This window comes from Amphiura filiformis, chromosome 2, assembly GCF_039555335.1.
Source record: "Amphiura filiformis chromosome 2, Afil_fr2py, whole genome shotgun sequence".
NCBI lineage: Eukaryota > Metazoa > Echinodermata > Ophiuroidea > Amphilepidida > Amphiuridae > Amphiura > Amphiura filiformis.
Genome location: NC_092629.1, coordinates 88303027 through 88319686, shown reverse-complemented (window position 1 = coordinate 88319686; position 16660 = coordinate 88303027). Strand labels below are relative to the sequence as shown.

At 36.2% G+C, this 16660-nt stretch overlaps 1 protein-coding gene across 1 annotated transcript in view; it reads right to left on the bottom strand.

Annotated features, from left to right (window-relative positions):
• Positions 1–1520: 1520 nt before the first annotated feature.
• LOC140144400 (uncharacterized) overlaps positions 1521–16660 on the bottom strand; it is a 44582-nt gene continuing 29442 nt past the window's right edge. The window contains exons 12-16 of the mRNA XM_072166214.1: positions 15965–16028; positions 15136–15302; positions 14269–14403; positions 2083–2146; positions 1521–1714 (exon numbers count right to left, since the gene is read on the bottom strand). Of these exons, the coding sequence (XP_072022315.1) occupies positions 1521–1714; positions 2083–2146; positions 14269–14403; positions 15136–15302; positions 15965–16028 (624 nt within the window). The remainder of the gene's footprint in view (positions 1715–2082; positions 2147–14268; positions 14404–15135; positions 15303–15964; positions 16029–16660) is intronic.

The window sequence follows — 16660 nt, the reverse complement described above, 5'->3', positions numbered from 1 at the left end:
ATCCAAACGATCTAAGCTAATCGTAGATTCATTCTCTGCGCTCATTTTAGTGATAAAATTATTACCCCAGCACCTAACCCGGGGGTAGGACCGGCCATCAAATGACCATAGAGTGGGTTGATGAGGCCCCAATGATTTTCATTTCGCTCTTGTGAAATTATTCTAAGAGCTACTGACTTATTACTTGTTACGCATCTCCTTTCATATTTATGAAAAAAATAGGTGAAAATCGCATTTTTGTAGAATTTTTATTAGAAAATCAATTTTGCCTATTCTGTACAAAGCCAGAATTTCCCAAATTTGCATGGGCGCCCTCACATTATGACGTCATAGCGATATTATGTGAGGAATGTTTGTACTTATTTTGGTATCACTGGATAGAGATGGCCCATAGCTACCCCCTTCGTAGACTTCTCCGTAGTCCACTTGCCAATTGTGCACTAGTCTGGCTATTACATTAAGCTTAAAACTCTGATTTAATTAATGAGTGCACAATTGATAGATTTTCACAACTGATCTTTTCAGTCACCGTACGCCCTCTGTTTGTTAGCTTCCCAAGTGGACTACTGACTTTGCCTTGAGAGTTAGGCCAATTTCTGGCCTAACTAAAATTGGTGATGATGTAATGCATCTTTAAAAATGAATCTGGCTTGTGATTGGTCGCCCAGATCTCGTTATTGTTTAAATCCTCCCGACGCGTACTGGTACCATTATAACTATACATGGTACACAACTATCTAGGGAATGCGGCGCTTTTGTGCTGGTGGATGAACGTATGCATCTAGCGCGTATTGTACCACCATGCTTAGTCTTGTGGTTAGATTTTATTGATAAACAAGTATGATTGACAGTGTGTGAGTCCGGGGTAAAGTTCTGCTTAAAAGTGAAAGTCCATAGTCGGTTTTTCGGATAATAAACTGGCAGATTCTAAAATTAGAATTGTTCAGTATTGAAGTGTCATTATTATGCCATTATGATATGTTGCATTCAATGATATAAGCCTACGTAGGGCCTATACTTTACTTTTACTGTCACAAATATAATTATATAGCCTAAACTTTTTCATAACCATTTTATACTAGTATTTTGATGTAGGCCTACTAAATATCAGTATAATTTCGAGTTCAACTGAATGCGTTCATCATGATTAATAACATTTTTATTTATCAAAAATCGACTATGGCATAGTCTACCCCCTTCGTAGTCCGTGTTACAAAATATGGCTCAGTAGTTTTTGGCAAATCGCACTGTTTTGTGGTAATAGAATAGATATAAAAGGTGCAGCATTATCCTTTATACCCAAATAATGTGTCCTCAGCAGTATTAACGTTTATTTACGTTTCCACTGTCTTATCCTAATAATTAGTGCCCCTCCACCTCGCTGGTTGAAACGAACAAAAACATTTGATTCAAAGATACTTTCTTGCATGCTGCTACTGACTTCATTATAGGGGAATATAGTTCGTACTCCATCATGATATCCACATTGAAATGAAAGTGCCCTCGGGTAAAATTAACAATTAATTAAACAACCAACAAACCTGATCCGATGATACTTCTATTGGCTCTGCGTATACAATCCATTGAACTACTTCGTTACAGTGTGGTGTGGTTAGAGAACCATCATAGTAGTAATAATGCTGTAGATCTTCTGCATCAGGCATAAGACCAGCAATGGGGAACACCTTCTCCTGAGGGAACGTGTATTGATCGTCTAGTTCAAACAAAGAAAAATACTGAACAAAATATGACAACGGAACGTGAAAGTTAGGTGTTTTTTTCGAAACTGATGTAATTATGATGTAAGTAGTAAGAAGGTCTTCCAGGACATCTTCAAGGTCACACGGTCAAAGGTCAACCAAGCTCATGGATCACGAGGTCAAAAGTCATGAGGTCCTGGAAGACCTCTTATCATTGATGTAAACTTATTCTCTTTGTAAACGATACCGACAATAATAATTGTCTAGTATCTTCCGAAGGACAGCAGACAATATTGATGCATGGACGTATAAAGTAGTTAGCCGTCAGGGTATTACATGTGGATGAAAAAAAAGAAAAAAAAAGAGGAAAAGATCCACATACCTTTGAACTTAACTTTGTCTATGACATCCACAAGTTTGTCAAATATAAGATTTTGTTCGCCAACCTTTGTATCAAAGAAGAACATACCGTGTCAGTTTAAAACAATCATAGAACAAGTCGTCGGCCGTATCACATACTGACGTATTTGAAAAATACGCATTTCGAGAAAATCGAACTTGAAAATCTAGCGATTTTCATTTGCTGCATAATCTTGATTAAAATATTATTGTCGATGAAAACCGGGTTAACAGTAATACAAATATACCATAATTTCAATATAATTCACTTATCACTATCAGAGCATAACTTATTCTGCAAAAAATCAATAACAAATTAAATAAAATACGTCACTATGTGAAAAGGACTAACGTCAATTTCGCCGTTCATATGACAAATACTTCGCACAAATACTTCAGTATGTGAAACAGTTGCGCAAATTCGTCAGTATGTGAAAAGGACAAAACAGCCATTTTGCCGTACAATGACAGAGTCGCGCAAATACATACCGCAAATACGTCAGTATGTGAAACGGCAAATTCTTCAAATTGCAGATACGATATACTGGGCTTGTGCAGTATAGATGATAGGCAAATACGTCGTTATGTGATGCAGACGTTTCAAGGTTTTGTAAATACGACATAATTAAATTAATTAATATCTTACTAATTAAGCCACTTTGAGGCATGGTTTTTGGTGAATATATAGAGCATAACATAACAAACTAATATACCAATTTTCTCAAAAATGTCGAATACGTCACATGGTTGTTTGATGTATATAGAATTGGCTTCATTATTAAGTAAATGCAAAATATAGGTGGCGCTATTTATCATAAATCATATTTCTTAATTTGCAAGGGGTAGGTAATCAATACTTCCATTGCAACAGGTGGAATAGGTGAAGTAAAGAACAAAGAAATTTTATAAACATATTTCATCAAAAAATTAAAGAAATTATTTGTAAAGGCCTAAAAGAGTAATTTCCAGTATCTAAATAGCGCCACAAATCTTGTCATAAATAGATACATTTTATATCCGAAAAAGCTTTAAAAAATGCTGTGAAAGTGAATAATAATAAGGGGATTAAGAAGAAATTAAAGTTGAAAATGACTCAAAAGGATCTGAACAAATTAGCATGATACCGCTTTAAGCTTTTAAGCTTAAATTTGAGTTGTACATGATGTTTTGTTTTGAAAAAACCAACACATAATCACATCAAACAACCGTGGTCAGTATGTGATACGGCCGACGAAGTATAGAATACAAGTTAAATTTGATTGATGGTCGTCGAGTTGATTCATGAACTGATTTAAGTCATAGACAGCATTTTCAATAGGAGCGCAAGGCGGCTGGGACCGAGGCTATCTATACATCTGGCCACATGAGGAAGACTGACAATATAAACATCTCAAAAAAAGTAACTGACCCCCCTTAAATAATGTCTGTTATTAAAAAACGGGTAATTGTATTACAAATCTGTAAAATGCGTTGGAAGCAGAATTTATTTTTGCATATTTTGGCACCTCATTTGTAACAATTGACTAAATATTGACGTCACGGTATACATTTTAATCAATGTAGCCCAAAATTTGAAAGTTGCAGTAAATTCTATTGATTTTGCATTGAGTGTAATGGAAGGAAATCTGTGTAATGATATCTGAGTGTTTTGTGTTGTAAAAGTTTGTATGTAAGTGCAACTTTCAAATCTGGACCTCACTACATTAAATTGACCAGTGTTTTGTTGTTTTCTTGGCTATCGTATCAAATGAGGTGTCAAAATGCGCAGAAATAAATCTACTTCCAACGCATTTTACAGATTTGTAATACAAAAGCCCCTTTTTGAATAATGGCAATTATTCAAGGGGGGGGGGGGAGTTCCTTTTTTGAGATGTTTATTAAGTGATCTCTGGGGTCTTATGGTTAAATACCACTAATTATGTATTACACGTGTTTCAATGGGAAAATGCCTAATTTCGGGTGGAATTTTCTCATATTCCGAACTCTCACAGTTCAATGCCACCAATATCAGGTGAAACTATATGATTTAGATGCCAAATGATCAAAAATTCAACATAGGTTGACCTGAGACTTTTCTTGTTTTAACGCACTGAACCGTAAACACCTTAAAATGACAGTGCGCCCTCGAAGCTGAAAGTTACAATATGATAAGGCGACTATTTACTAAAACCGAAGCCGTGCGTATGAATTTTGGTACTATTACATCAAAAATGTCATATAATGAGAGAAAATGTACCATTTTGAAGCATCAAACTCTGAAAAGTACTTTTTTGGCTATATAACTTGATCAATTTCAGCGATTTTAATGCAGTCTTTTTGAATGCCATGAAAACAAATAGTTCCTCATCGTATTTCAATGTATCGCCCAGGCCTATTAGTGGTATTTAACCTTATGTCTACTTTAATTAAGCATGCTTTTGATTAAAACTACAAACAAGGCTATCAATATCATGCCGCATAAAAGTAAATGTATTGCAATGCTTCACGAATTATGGTTGCCAAAATACAAATATTTCGGCAGATTAAGGCATGTAGCTGTTAAAGTGACACTCTCCGTCGAGTTTTTCGATAAATTCATTAATTTCTCAAAAAGTAAAAATAGCAGTTTAACAAATAATAGTTCAAATGAAAGCCATTATTGGGGGCATAATTATCGTATCATTAAAATAGGTCTGACACCAATTAAAACATGTGTTTTGATGTCCCAAGTTCATAGTAAAATATGCTCACGCTCTTTTTTACAGATGGCCTGGAATTTCATATTTCGGTTGCAGCGATTGCCCAAAAATAGGTGGTATGCTTATGAAAAGCGTTTCCGCTTGGAATGTAGATAGTTTAGTTATTGTTCGCGATTTTAATTTATGCATTCTTTAGCCGACAATTTTCAATGCATTTTACACACTCAAAATGTCGCTCGCGTAAATACTGATATTTTAAACAGTATCCGTTTTTTAAACGAAACTACTGTCCACATTAGTTCCCAAGACTTTGATGAAAACATAGATACCAAATCAGACTGCATGTGACGAACATATTTTAAACTAGAATTGAAAGAACCAGCGTATGCACTATGAAAATGCTGTTTCGTAATAAATCGCGTTGTGATAAAAAGAGGGAATTTTGGACATCCTTTTGGCTGTTTTTTATACCAAGGAAATGCGTGACCTACCCCAAACTTCTCATGTAGCCTTGACTTAATGTCCGTGACTGTTTGATATTATTGAATTTAGACGATTTGAACTATTTACTGACATTTAACCCGATGTTTGGCCAGAGAATGTTGTATTATATTCCAAAGATGGCGACAGCTACAGACTCACTTTAAACCAGTAAAAAGGACACGTTTCTGCTCAGATGTTTCAGAGTTTGAGACCATATATTCACGGTTTTCCTATTACAATTCAAACCTATGACAAATTTGGCTGGTTTGCGATATGCGATTTTTCATCCTGATGTGGTAGTGATGTCAGTACAGTGAGCATTTAATTGGGCACAGCCAAATAATTACTAGCGTTCGGTCAAAGCGCTGGTGTACACATGCACACGCTTAATACGCCACATAGATGCGCGAGCGAAACAGCTGCTTCAACGCGTTGACGTTGACTGCCACATCAGGGTGAAAAATGGTAGGCCTACATGTATGACTATAAAACCTCAAACACGCCCCTCGATAAAGGTTGGCAAATGAAGGAGGCGGCAGTAGTTTAGTGAATATGCGAGTGCAAGCGCCGTCCTAACCGTGGAAGGTTTCCGCATACCGAATATAGGTTTATATCATGGCCTCTAGGCCTCATGGTTTATTTTTCGAAAAAAAGCATAATCAATTGAGAAGTGAATGTATATTGCCATAATAATATCAAAGTTAATACTTGTCGTCCATAACAAGAAGGAATGCATCACGATTGTATAATATCCAGCTTTGGTATTTCATTTGATTACACTAAACATATGAAGCTTTATCTTTACTAGATTTATGCACTGAACATTTGCAGACCAGGCCTTCTACATGTAGTGAGCACCACATTAGATTGTGTTTACAAGAAATATTTATAAAATAAATAAATAACATGAATCCATATAAGATTTATATAGTGCACCAGAGGATACAAAGCGCTGTAATTTCGCTGCTACTAGTGAATTATCAGAATCAGATATCATCAACTATGCCGATTGTAGCCGATTAGATTGTAACATCCACTTTTCAACAACTCTTCCTATACCTTTGTACAGGAGCCAACCGTTGTTAAACCGTGATGAATCCACACTTTTACTGTAGCGTATACGCGAACGCGAGCGAGACTACGCGTTACGCGAGAGCGCGTAAAATTCGTCATGCCTGGAACCTTTGTGCGTATGCCAGCTTACAAGTTGAATTCAGTATTTTCAGATAGCGGCTAAACATTGCCGTTTTATTCTGCAGTTTTATTGTTGATATCAAAAGAGAAATCATCGAAGTTTTTGTAAGGCTGAGTGGCAATGATTAACTGACATTCCTCGTAAAATAATCGTGAATTATACGATATTTAGCTTCTTTTCGTTGTTGAAAGGGATTCAATCATGTTTCACCGTTGTTCATCACCGTTTAACAACTGCGTCCGGCACGTCTGCGTGGTTTACTTCGCTCGGGCAGCTAAAGCTGCCCTCGCGAGTAAACCACGCAGACGACGCGGCCGCATCGTTGTTAAATAGTCCTTCAAGGAGGACCACGCTCCATTTAGTACGATAGTCCACGCCGTCAGGCGTGGGTCCTTCTAAATTAGACATATCCTGACCTGGAAAGTCGAGGAAATCTCAAACTGATTAACCACGCCTACTGACAGCTACTAATGATATTCAGCCAATCCGATTGACTAAATATCATCAATAGCTGTCAGTAGGTGTGGCTTGCCTACCTGCTACCAGAACACTAGCTTCCAGCTTCAGTATTGCGTAACAAAATTGATTATTAACCCTCTTCAGTTGCATGTGTTAATCCTGTTATAATACTCGGTTTTCTTCTTACCCTCAGTTCACTGACCTGTAGGTTGCACACAATCAATTCCTTTTGTCATCACTACATTTAATATTGTCCTGGTTAACCTCGATTCCTTACTATTTTTGTATAAAGGTTGTGCTTGAAATTATTGATTGCAGTGCAGTCCATTCAATCAAATGTTGTCATAAACCTATTTGATCGTAGTGCATTTGTTATGTGTGTGAGACGAACTGTCTCGGCAGATTGCAATCATGCTTTTGTTGAATGGATTTGAGTATACCACCATATTTACGGTATGATACGTCATATGCGCAACCTCTATTAATTGGGATAGTTGACCTATTCGTTTAACATGTTTAAGAAAAATATAGAATTGGAAGACACACGCTTCATAAAAACTTTGGGTTTCACTCATTTATTTACTTTAATTCCTTTTCTTGAAAAAAAAAGAAGTTCAGCAAGTTCTTTCTTTCTTTCCTTCTTTCTTTCTTTCCTTCTCTCTTTCTTCTTTTCATTATTTAATACTGGCCTATAATTACATTTATTTCATGTATCATCATTTATGTTTTATTATTAATGTGTGTTCATTAATTATTCATTTATTTATTTTATTTTCGTTGATTGATTTATATATTGATCAGGCTTATATAGCTTATATCGAGAAATTATGATTTCATTTTTGCTTGCTTACTTTTTTGTTTAGAGATTTTTAGATCAAAGACTAATCATATCAGAACCAGAGTATTAATGATTATTGATGCTTAATCAGTCACTAATGAATGAATATCATGCATATGAATTACAAACGAATGCAATTTGTAATTGAATTATAGAATGAATGATTGGTAGATTGGTTGATTGAGAGACTGATTAATTTGAGATTGATGAAGTTATGAGCGGTCAATAACTATTTGGCTGACTGATTGAGATTGCCAGATCTAACACTATGGAGCACAATGGCCTCATCCAAATGACATAGTTCAATAACCTCAATTAAATACTCAATAGTGCAAATTTGACCTCAAGTTTCAGAGTATGAGTTTTGTATCCAAATTTTCAAAGGTCATTCAATGACTATACAAATGTATTGGGGTTAAAGAATTGTGCCCTTATTAATTATAGATGAGCATGTTGTGGATCCTAGTGTAAGACCATGAAGAGACAATTGAGAGACTGATTATAAATTGAGTGGTTGCTTGACTCGATTACTTGATTGATTGATATTTTAACACCAAGATACGGTACATTAATTGCGAGACTACAATGTAATTTGTTAATAATTGATCGATTGATCGAACGAATGATTATTGATTGATGCTTGATGAGTAGTTCAAATTTAATTTCATCAGACTGACTATTAAATTATTGTGATTCTATTATATTATATTGATTGATTGGATGACCTCCATATCAAATAATTCATTAATCAATTCATTAAATGATTCTGATTATTTTATTGATTGTTTGTTGAATACTTATTGGGCGGATGTTGGTTGAATGAAACAACGATTGAGTGATTAATCAAAGAATCCCTTGAACTTGAAGAACAGTTTGCATCCATTTTTCGAAAATCGGAGTGACTTTTACTTTTTCACCCCTAGCATGCAAATTGACCTTGGACCTGTCGAGCCTACTTGGTAACTATATGTCCTACGTGCAAATATGTTTTACTTTTGTAATCCTTGGACCTAGACAAATAATTTGACATGTTTTTAGTGAATTTGGAGCATGTTTAATTTTTGCCCCTATATGACTATGAGCATGTAGGGTGTTTGAGGGTCTTTTTTGAGGGTCACGGAGTTCCAATGGTTGACAAAAGTTTTGAATTCAGCATACCCGAATGAAACAAAACAATTTGGTTGCCAGCTTTTACGCGAACTTGCCGCTTGATGCTTAAATAAGCACATTTCCAAAATAGAACCAGACATGATGCAGTCATGTCTACAGTAGAATTCATCTCGACCTTTGCAGGACTTAACCCCATTAAAAGCTATTAAACCAAGATAACACTCATTGAAACAGCGCAACTGATTAAATCGGATCTTCTCTGGTTGTGCACAAGTGTCTGTTTTCATGTGCGATATTGCAATAAAGCTGGTATTATAGCTTCAGTTGGGTAACCGATTATAAAGGAAACGAAAGGAAACAATGGTATGTGTACCTTTGTTCACGAAATGAGACAATGGGCTGCTTTTTGTAAACCAGCATTCTTGAAAATGAGCAACATAATGATTGTTGACTTAACACGGTTTGGAAATAATTTCTTCATATTTTTGGTGTTATCTGTCGTTTACATATCCTTCCTAAAACACAAAAGTGCGACCCTCTCCAAACACCTAAATTAGCTAAAAATTTAGGACATGTTACAAAACTATATTGTCTAGAATTTTAGAAGAGTACTTTTAATATTGGCCGGTTATTTTTCACACAGCGACGTTAACTAGGCAATGTACTATTACCTATAACATTAACTAAAACACCAAAGTACGAATATTTCCAAACATCTAAATTAGCTAAAATTTAGGACATGTTAAAAACTATATTTTCTAGAACTTTAGAAGAGTACTTTTAATATTGGCCGGTTATTTTCACACAGCGACGTTAACTAGTCATATCCCCATACTTTTAACGTAGGGCTATTTGTAGAGGTCACGCGTCAATGGGAAAGAGCACTGTGTATTGTGTATAGGAAAACGGACAGTAACTGCAGTATGACTAATAAAATAACACTGATTTTACAAAATAAATTAATATGATATCACAGTTTAGGCCTACACTGCTGGTCTATCGAAACCCAGCTACTTCAAAAGTGTGAAGTGTTTTGATCCATGCAATCTCAAAATCAATCGATTGAGATGACTAGAGCGTACTCGTCCCAGTTACATAACAGATGCGGTTAAATGATGGGCGTGGTTACCAACCATATTTGGAGTTATTACGTTGTCATTAACTGGGTTGGATCAGGTCACTGCTTATGGTAATTCGATTGCGCTGCTGGGGGTAGAGCACCAATCTATAAGGACCAACGCCTGACGGCGTTGATAATAGTGCTACATATTGCGTTGGTCCTGTATGGACTATTGTTAAACGGTGATGAACAACGGTGAAACATGATTGAATCCCTAAATTATCTCAGCAGTTCCCCAAAGTCCATTGGATGAAGAAAGATGTGAGCGGTATGAATTAATAAGTGTCGCCTCCTAGAAATATCCTAGATCACCAGCTTGGATGATAAAATATTATCAAGAAACACGCATCTGTTTTTCAAGGTGTCACTTTCATCTATTGACATTTAAGAAAGGATTAAACTTATTGAATAGAGTCCATGACCTGACGCAACGCATTATTAATGAGTAGCTATTAGGGACAGTCATGATGTTATGGTTGAGCGAGCAACGTATGACCACTACACAGGTCAATGGCCTGATTGCGATCTGGCGGGTTTTTTAAAAGCACGGTCCCTGAACTACGGTGTACCATGAGGGACATGCAAACTTAAAATTATTTTTCACAAACTCAAATATTTTTTTGCAAACTGAAATGATTTTCTACAAACTCAATTTTTTTTTTTTCAAATTTTAATAATTTTCACGAGAGAGCAAGACTCCCAGCGAGACTCAGGCTATCGAGATTGAGTCTATGCGCGATGCGATATTTTTTTTTTTTAAAGAAGGGTCTTAGACCGCTCGGCCACACGACTTGTTGGTATCCATCTTGAATTTTTTTATACATATAATCGCAACCTCAACATAGGCTTACCACGTGGCAAGCAAAGGCAGAAAACGTACCATATTTTGGAATTTTATTTGCTTAAAAACATTAATGTGTATTAATAGCGCCCAATTGTTGTTAAGGAGGCTGTGTACTCTCAGACATGCATGTAGTAAAAGTGCAATAACTTTGTAATTATTCGCACAAGACATATAAAAGTATACATTTTTATGAAGGCAAGACATCAATAAATCTTAATATAAATACAGATTTGGGGTAAAAACAACAATTCTGAAGAAAATCACAAAAAGTGAGTTTTTGGCAATATTTGTTAGGTACATCATAAAAAAACACTCTTTCCAAAATATTTTATTTTGTTTTTAGCTCAAACTTGAGGCTCCATTCCAAAAACGGTTTTTTTATATTTTTTTATATCAATTGGCCTTATATTTTGAGATATTGACCATATAAGACATCAAATTGAACTTTTTAAAATTCACAAACGCCTATTTGCACAAAATGATGCCTAAAATCGGAAATAGACCAAAATATAAAAAAATGAGAAAACCGTTTCTTGAGTCAATCGTGCTTTTTACGATGATCATATTTGCTTACCTATAGATGCTGTATTTATTGAGTTATCGTGTACCTAAATCGTCATTTTACCGAGAAAATGAACATTGAAATGATGGCCGTTGAAGTTTAAAGTGGTCACATTTTGCACTTTCATCGAATTTCACAGGGGAATAGGGCAGTTTTCGTTTTGTACCTTATATTACGTGAACATCGGGTAAATCCACAGCCCCTTGAGAAGTTTGAGCGAAATCCATTCATAACTTGATATTTAAATCGGGGAAAGAACTTGAAAAACCCACATTTTATCAGCTAAAACGGAGCCATTTGACCACTAGGTTTTTGTGAAATCAGTGCTTCCGTGGTGTTTCCATAAGATGCGCCGCGCATGCAGATAAGCGTCGCGTATGCGTAGCGTATTTGTGCGTTAACAAATTGCGCGATACGCAACGCGATGCGTTGTTGGGCAGGTGTAACCTGCTGGTTCAACAAAGATTTTCTTTCCTTTTCAATTTCAAACACGAGTGGAATAGTGAAATAAAATCCTTAAAATATTGCAGTTGGAGTTTACAAATCTGGATTTTCATTCCTTTTATTTATAAAAAACATAACAAAGTGCAAACATCAAAAACCTCAATTTTGCGAAAGAAACAATGTCTAGAGTACACAGCCGCGTTAAGAGGCGCACCATTTGATTTCAAGGGGCATGGGAGTTTTTGAAAAAAACTTCGCCCACTAGTGAGACGAAAAAATAACTTCGCCCACTAGTGAGATGGAAATTTTTTTTGCCTCACTGGTGAGTAAAACAAATTTCTCCCACCCAACTTCGTATAAAGGTATACATTATAATTGAAAAATAAATAAATAAATAAAAAAAGGCGGTGAAAATAAATCCTCCCTTTGGAGGCGATAAAAAAATACAAAAAAAATTCTGCCTGACCCAAACTCCCATGCACCCCTGAGAATCTAATGGTGCGTCCCCTGCGTGATCTAAATACAGAAATCGGACAATAAATGGGCCTCTACATGCACAATACATTATATTAAAGTTTGCAACAACAAAAATTAAAGTTTGTAATAATTATTCGAGTTTGTAAAAAATCATTTGAGTTTGTAAAAAAACCGTACTGAACATAACATATCCGTGGGCATATGACCGAAATTGCCTAGCAATTGACGTCTCATGTCAACACAGTCTATAGTGTGATTAGAACATTATTGTCTGGTGATCATTATAGTATGATCAGTACGAAAAATCCAGATTTTCAAAATTTAAAAGAACCACTTTTTAGCGGAAATTTTCGTAAGTTACACAGCTGAAGTTATGAAAGGGTTGAAAGACTACAATATTATGGCATAAACAAGAATATGTTCGATTGGTCTTTATTCCTATAGGCTGTACCCTTAAGGACCACTACATGCATATCATGACTTTATTACCAATATTATGATGATACGTTTTCATGGGGAAAATTAGTACACACGGATATGCAATGCATTACATAAACGAATTGTGCCGAATTTATTTGCCGGCACAATGAAAACGCTACTCATTTAAAGTCATACTGGAATCGATTTGATTAATACAATGGTGAAATCAATACAATTCGGAGATACACCTTTTTACTTTACTCAGCCAAATGAAACAAAATATATACTTTTTCTTCAGTAATGTCAGCTAAAATTTACACCATAATTCCCGTGTTAAAAATTAGGCATGAAATACTTATTATGTCCTTTAGTGTAAGATTTTCGACAGGCTTGAACTTGGCCCGCGAGCATTTTGTTGGTTACGTTCCTAATTTTTTAAACTAATACGGTTCGGTAATGCAATGTGTATCCAACCTCTCTGAAGAACATCATACGGGGCGATATATCGTAGTTGTGTCATAATTTTGAATTCCACCGTTAAAGTAATTAAACACGTAAATAAACACGTAATTAAATCACTGATTGAATCTTGGATAACAGTAATAAGAGGGCGACTATTGTTCTAAGTGGATAGGCCATTTATAAAATTGATGCCATTATTTCGGATAATAACGTCTCTTCTTTAGCTGCCACTGGTGCCATGTAACCCAGTGCTGCCTGCCACATGGTCGAACCCACTAGCGACTAAGTCGATGTCCACAATCTGGGTACTTCCTAGATCTGAATGGATAGGAGTCTGAGGAAGCCATCCAGCTCAGCCACCCAATTAGGCTAAAATTGCACTTTACTGTTGATACGAAATGACCTGGCCACCTAAAGTATTATTTGGCCTTGTTTGTAAACACGAGAGTACAAAGTTAAAAGAAGACGTAGGTATCAGAAGGTGCGATCCGCAGACCGGAAGATACGTCAGTAGGTACTGTGGAGAAGCTACTCAGAGTACACCTGTTGGTGATGAGAGACCAGCATTAAACCTTGTTACAAGGCACCCTAATCTTAATGGTCCCAGGAAGGAAAAGAACATCACTCCTTTATGGAATATATATCAGATGGAAAGGCTGACATTGTGGAGCAGAACTTAGGTGCAAATGATATTGAGATCCTAGGAGTGTCAGAGTAGGGGCTTGGCCAAAGGAGGCTCCCAAAAGATGATGGAAATGTGTTCATCTATTCTGGAAAAGATAGTTGAAGGAAACGAGGAGGTGTGGGTATCATGATAGTAAAAACACAAACGAGTGAGATTACAAACAGCATCGATCGCAAATGTTAGCTCAAATGCATCACTTCACCACAAACCGATTTGCAGTGTGCATTTGTCTTTGTTATGTTTGTTCATTGAGGTACCTATAAAAATGTTAGCCCCAGTGGGTTGTAGAAAGTGCTTTAATGTGAAAATGCTACTCTCTGTAGCTGTTTACTTCAGTGGTTCCTCAGAACAACTAGATTAATTATCAAAGAAAAGGTTACAAGAGACTTTACTGATGGGTGCGTTAATATCGAAGCTTTAGCTGAATAGAAAATCCTGTCATTTAGTGGTTGCGTTGGACGAAAATTATCCACCAAGTTGCGACTTGTGTCTGTCTCATTTTCGTACACGGAGCGAAATGCGGCAATCTGCAGAAGAAAGAAATATTTGGAAAACAATTAGGAAGGTGTGCAGCGTTTTAGGTTAAAGGTTATTGGATTGAGAGATCGGGTAAACGGGTTTCATATTTGTAAGCTATTGCAGTGATGCAATAGCTATAGGGCAGGGGTCTTTGTCCTTTCTATTCTATATTGGTCGATTACTTTAAACCCATTAATTGTCACCACAATATTCTAATTAGTATTTCGCCCAGAACTTTCAATCCTTCTACGTATACGCCAATCCAACTTAAAATGTATAGCAAATGCTTATTTAGTGCAGGAAGTCGAAACCTAAATAATACTCCAATAATCAAAATGGTCTCAATTATTGTTCGTCTTCCAATAACGAGACTTCCTATTTTTCTTTATTTGAATAGGTATCAGAAACATTTTGTTATTAAAAAGGAGCATCTTTATAGGTTGTTTTTTCTGTGAAATCTGACCCGTGACATTTTTTCTTATAACCCGAGCACCATACACCGCAAATACATGTATACTGTGCCAAACTAAGATTTGAAATTCATTTCTTTCATGATCCTAAGTATTTTCTGAGCAAGGTGCATTTGCCGTCGAAGTTTTTCCGATTCTTTGGGTTCAATAAATTAAAGCGGATTCCAAACCTTTATTACAACAATTTCACGGGATGTTTCTTGCATGCTATAGAAGAAAATAGTTCATACTCCAGTGCCCTCGGGTAAAATGAACAAATATTCAACAAACCTGATCCGATGATACTTCTATTGGTGTTCCGTATACAATCCATTGGATTACTTCGTTACAGTATGGTGAGGTTAGAGAACCATTATAGTAGAAATACTCTTCCAGATCTTCATCTTGGGGCATCAGACCAGCAATGGGAAACACCGTAGGCAACGTGTATTTATCGTCTAGCTCAAACAAAGAACAATAACAAATTATGACCATGGATCACCAAAGCTGGGCTTTCGAGACTGGTGTAGGCTTATAAGATGTATACTTGGGCTCTGTGTAATGCTACAAACAAATAAACGTCTAGTATCTTCTGAAGGACAGTGGACATTACCTTCTTTCTCCTTCACCTGTCACTGGTACCATGTAACCCAGTGCTGTCTGCCACATGGTGTAGCTCACTAGCGACTAAACTGAGGTCTACTGGACCTCCCGTCAGAAATGATAACAATGTCTGACTTAAGGTTTCCTGATTGAATGGACAGGAGTCACAGGAAGCCACCTAGCATATAACCCCAGCTGCGGGCTAAATAGTGAAGTCTGACTATAGCGGAGTCATTTTCTGCAATGTATCCAGCAATGGTTTAAAAAGTCGTCAATGGTGAACAACAATGATGTTTGCGTAGCGCCGGAAGAGTCAATGTTAAGGTCAATGACTAAACACAGTTACACAAGGCTCATAACTCTATCCAGGATGATGGGTTTTGTTAAGATGCGACTAGTACTGCAATGAATCAAGAATGGCGGCGGACAATATTGGCGAATGGACGTCTAAGCATTTTGAAGTGAGAGTGGCAGTGGCATCATGGCATTACATGAAGATGACTAAAAAAACACATACCTTTAAACTTAACCTTGTCTATGGCATGCACAAGGTTATCAAATGTAGGATTTTGTTCACCAACCTTTGCATCAAAGAAGAACATATCGTGTCAATTTCATAGATGAAAAAGGAAAATACAATTTATAATTGATTGATGATCATCGAATTTTGTTAGTGAACTTGCCAAAAGTCAAGACAGCATTTACACTAATGGTTCAATAAACATTGGCCTTAGCACAAAGATTGCTATTACCATCTCACTTGATGCTCTGCAAATTTTGATAGGGTCATTTCATATGCCTGCAACGTACGTGAGAAATGATCTTCTGTGGAAATTGTGAAAGGAAATACGCCCGAAGTCTGAAAATTTATTTCAAGTTGATTGTCCATATATCTTGAACTGCACTCGTTTTACAATGAAAAAACTGTCTTCGTTCAAGCATGTAATACTAAATCTTCGTTCAAGCATGTAATACTAGGAAAAATGAGTATTATAGTATTATAAGGCCACAGTTATCGGCTAGTGGTGGAGTCGATGCTGTATAGTCGACTGATACACTTTGACATCAATACAATTCTGAGATACAACTTTTTACTTTAAAATCTATATTCTCAGGCAAAAGAAAGACACTACTTTCCATTATTCAGTTATGTTGGATAAAACCATACTTGCATACACGTTTTTTTTTAAGTATAGGCATGAAATTAAGTCCT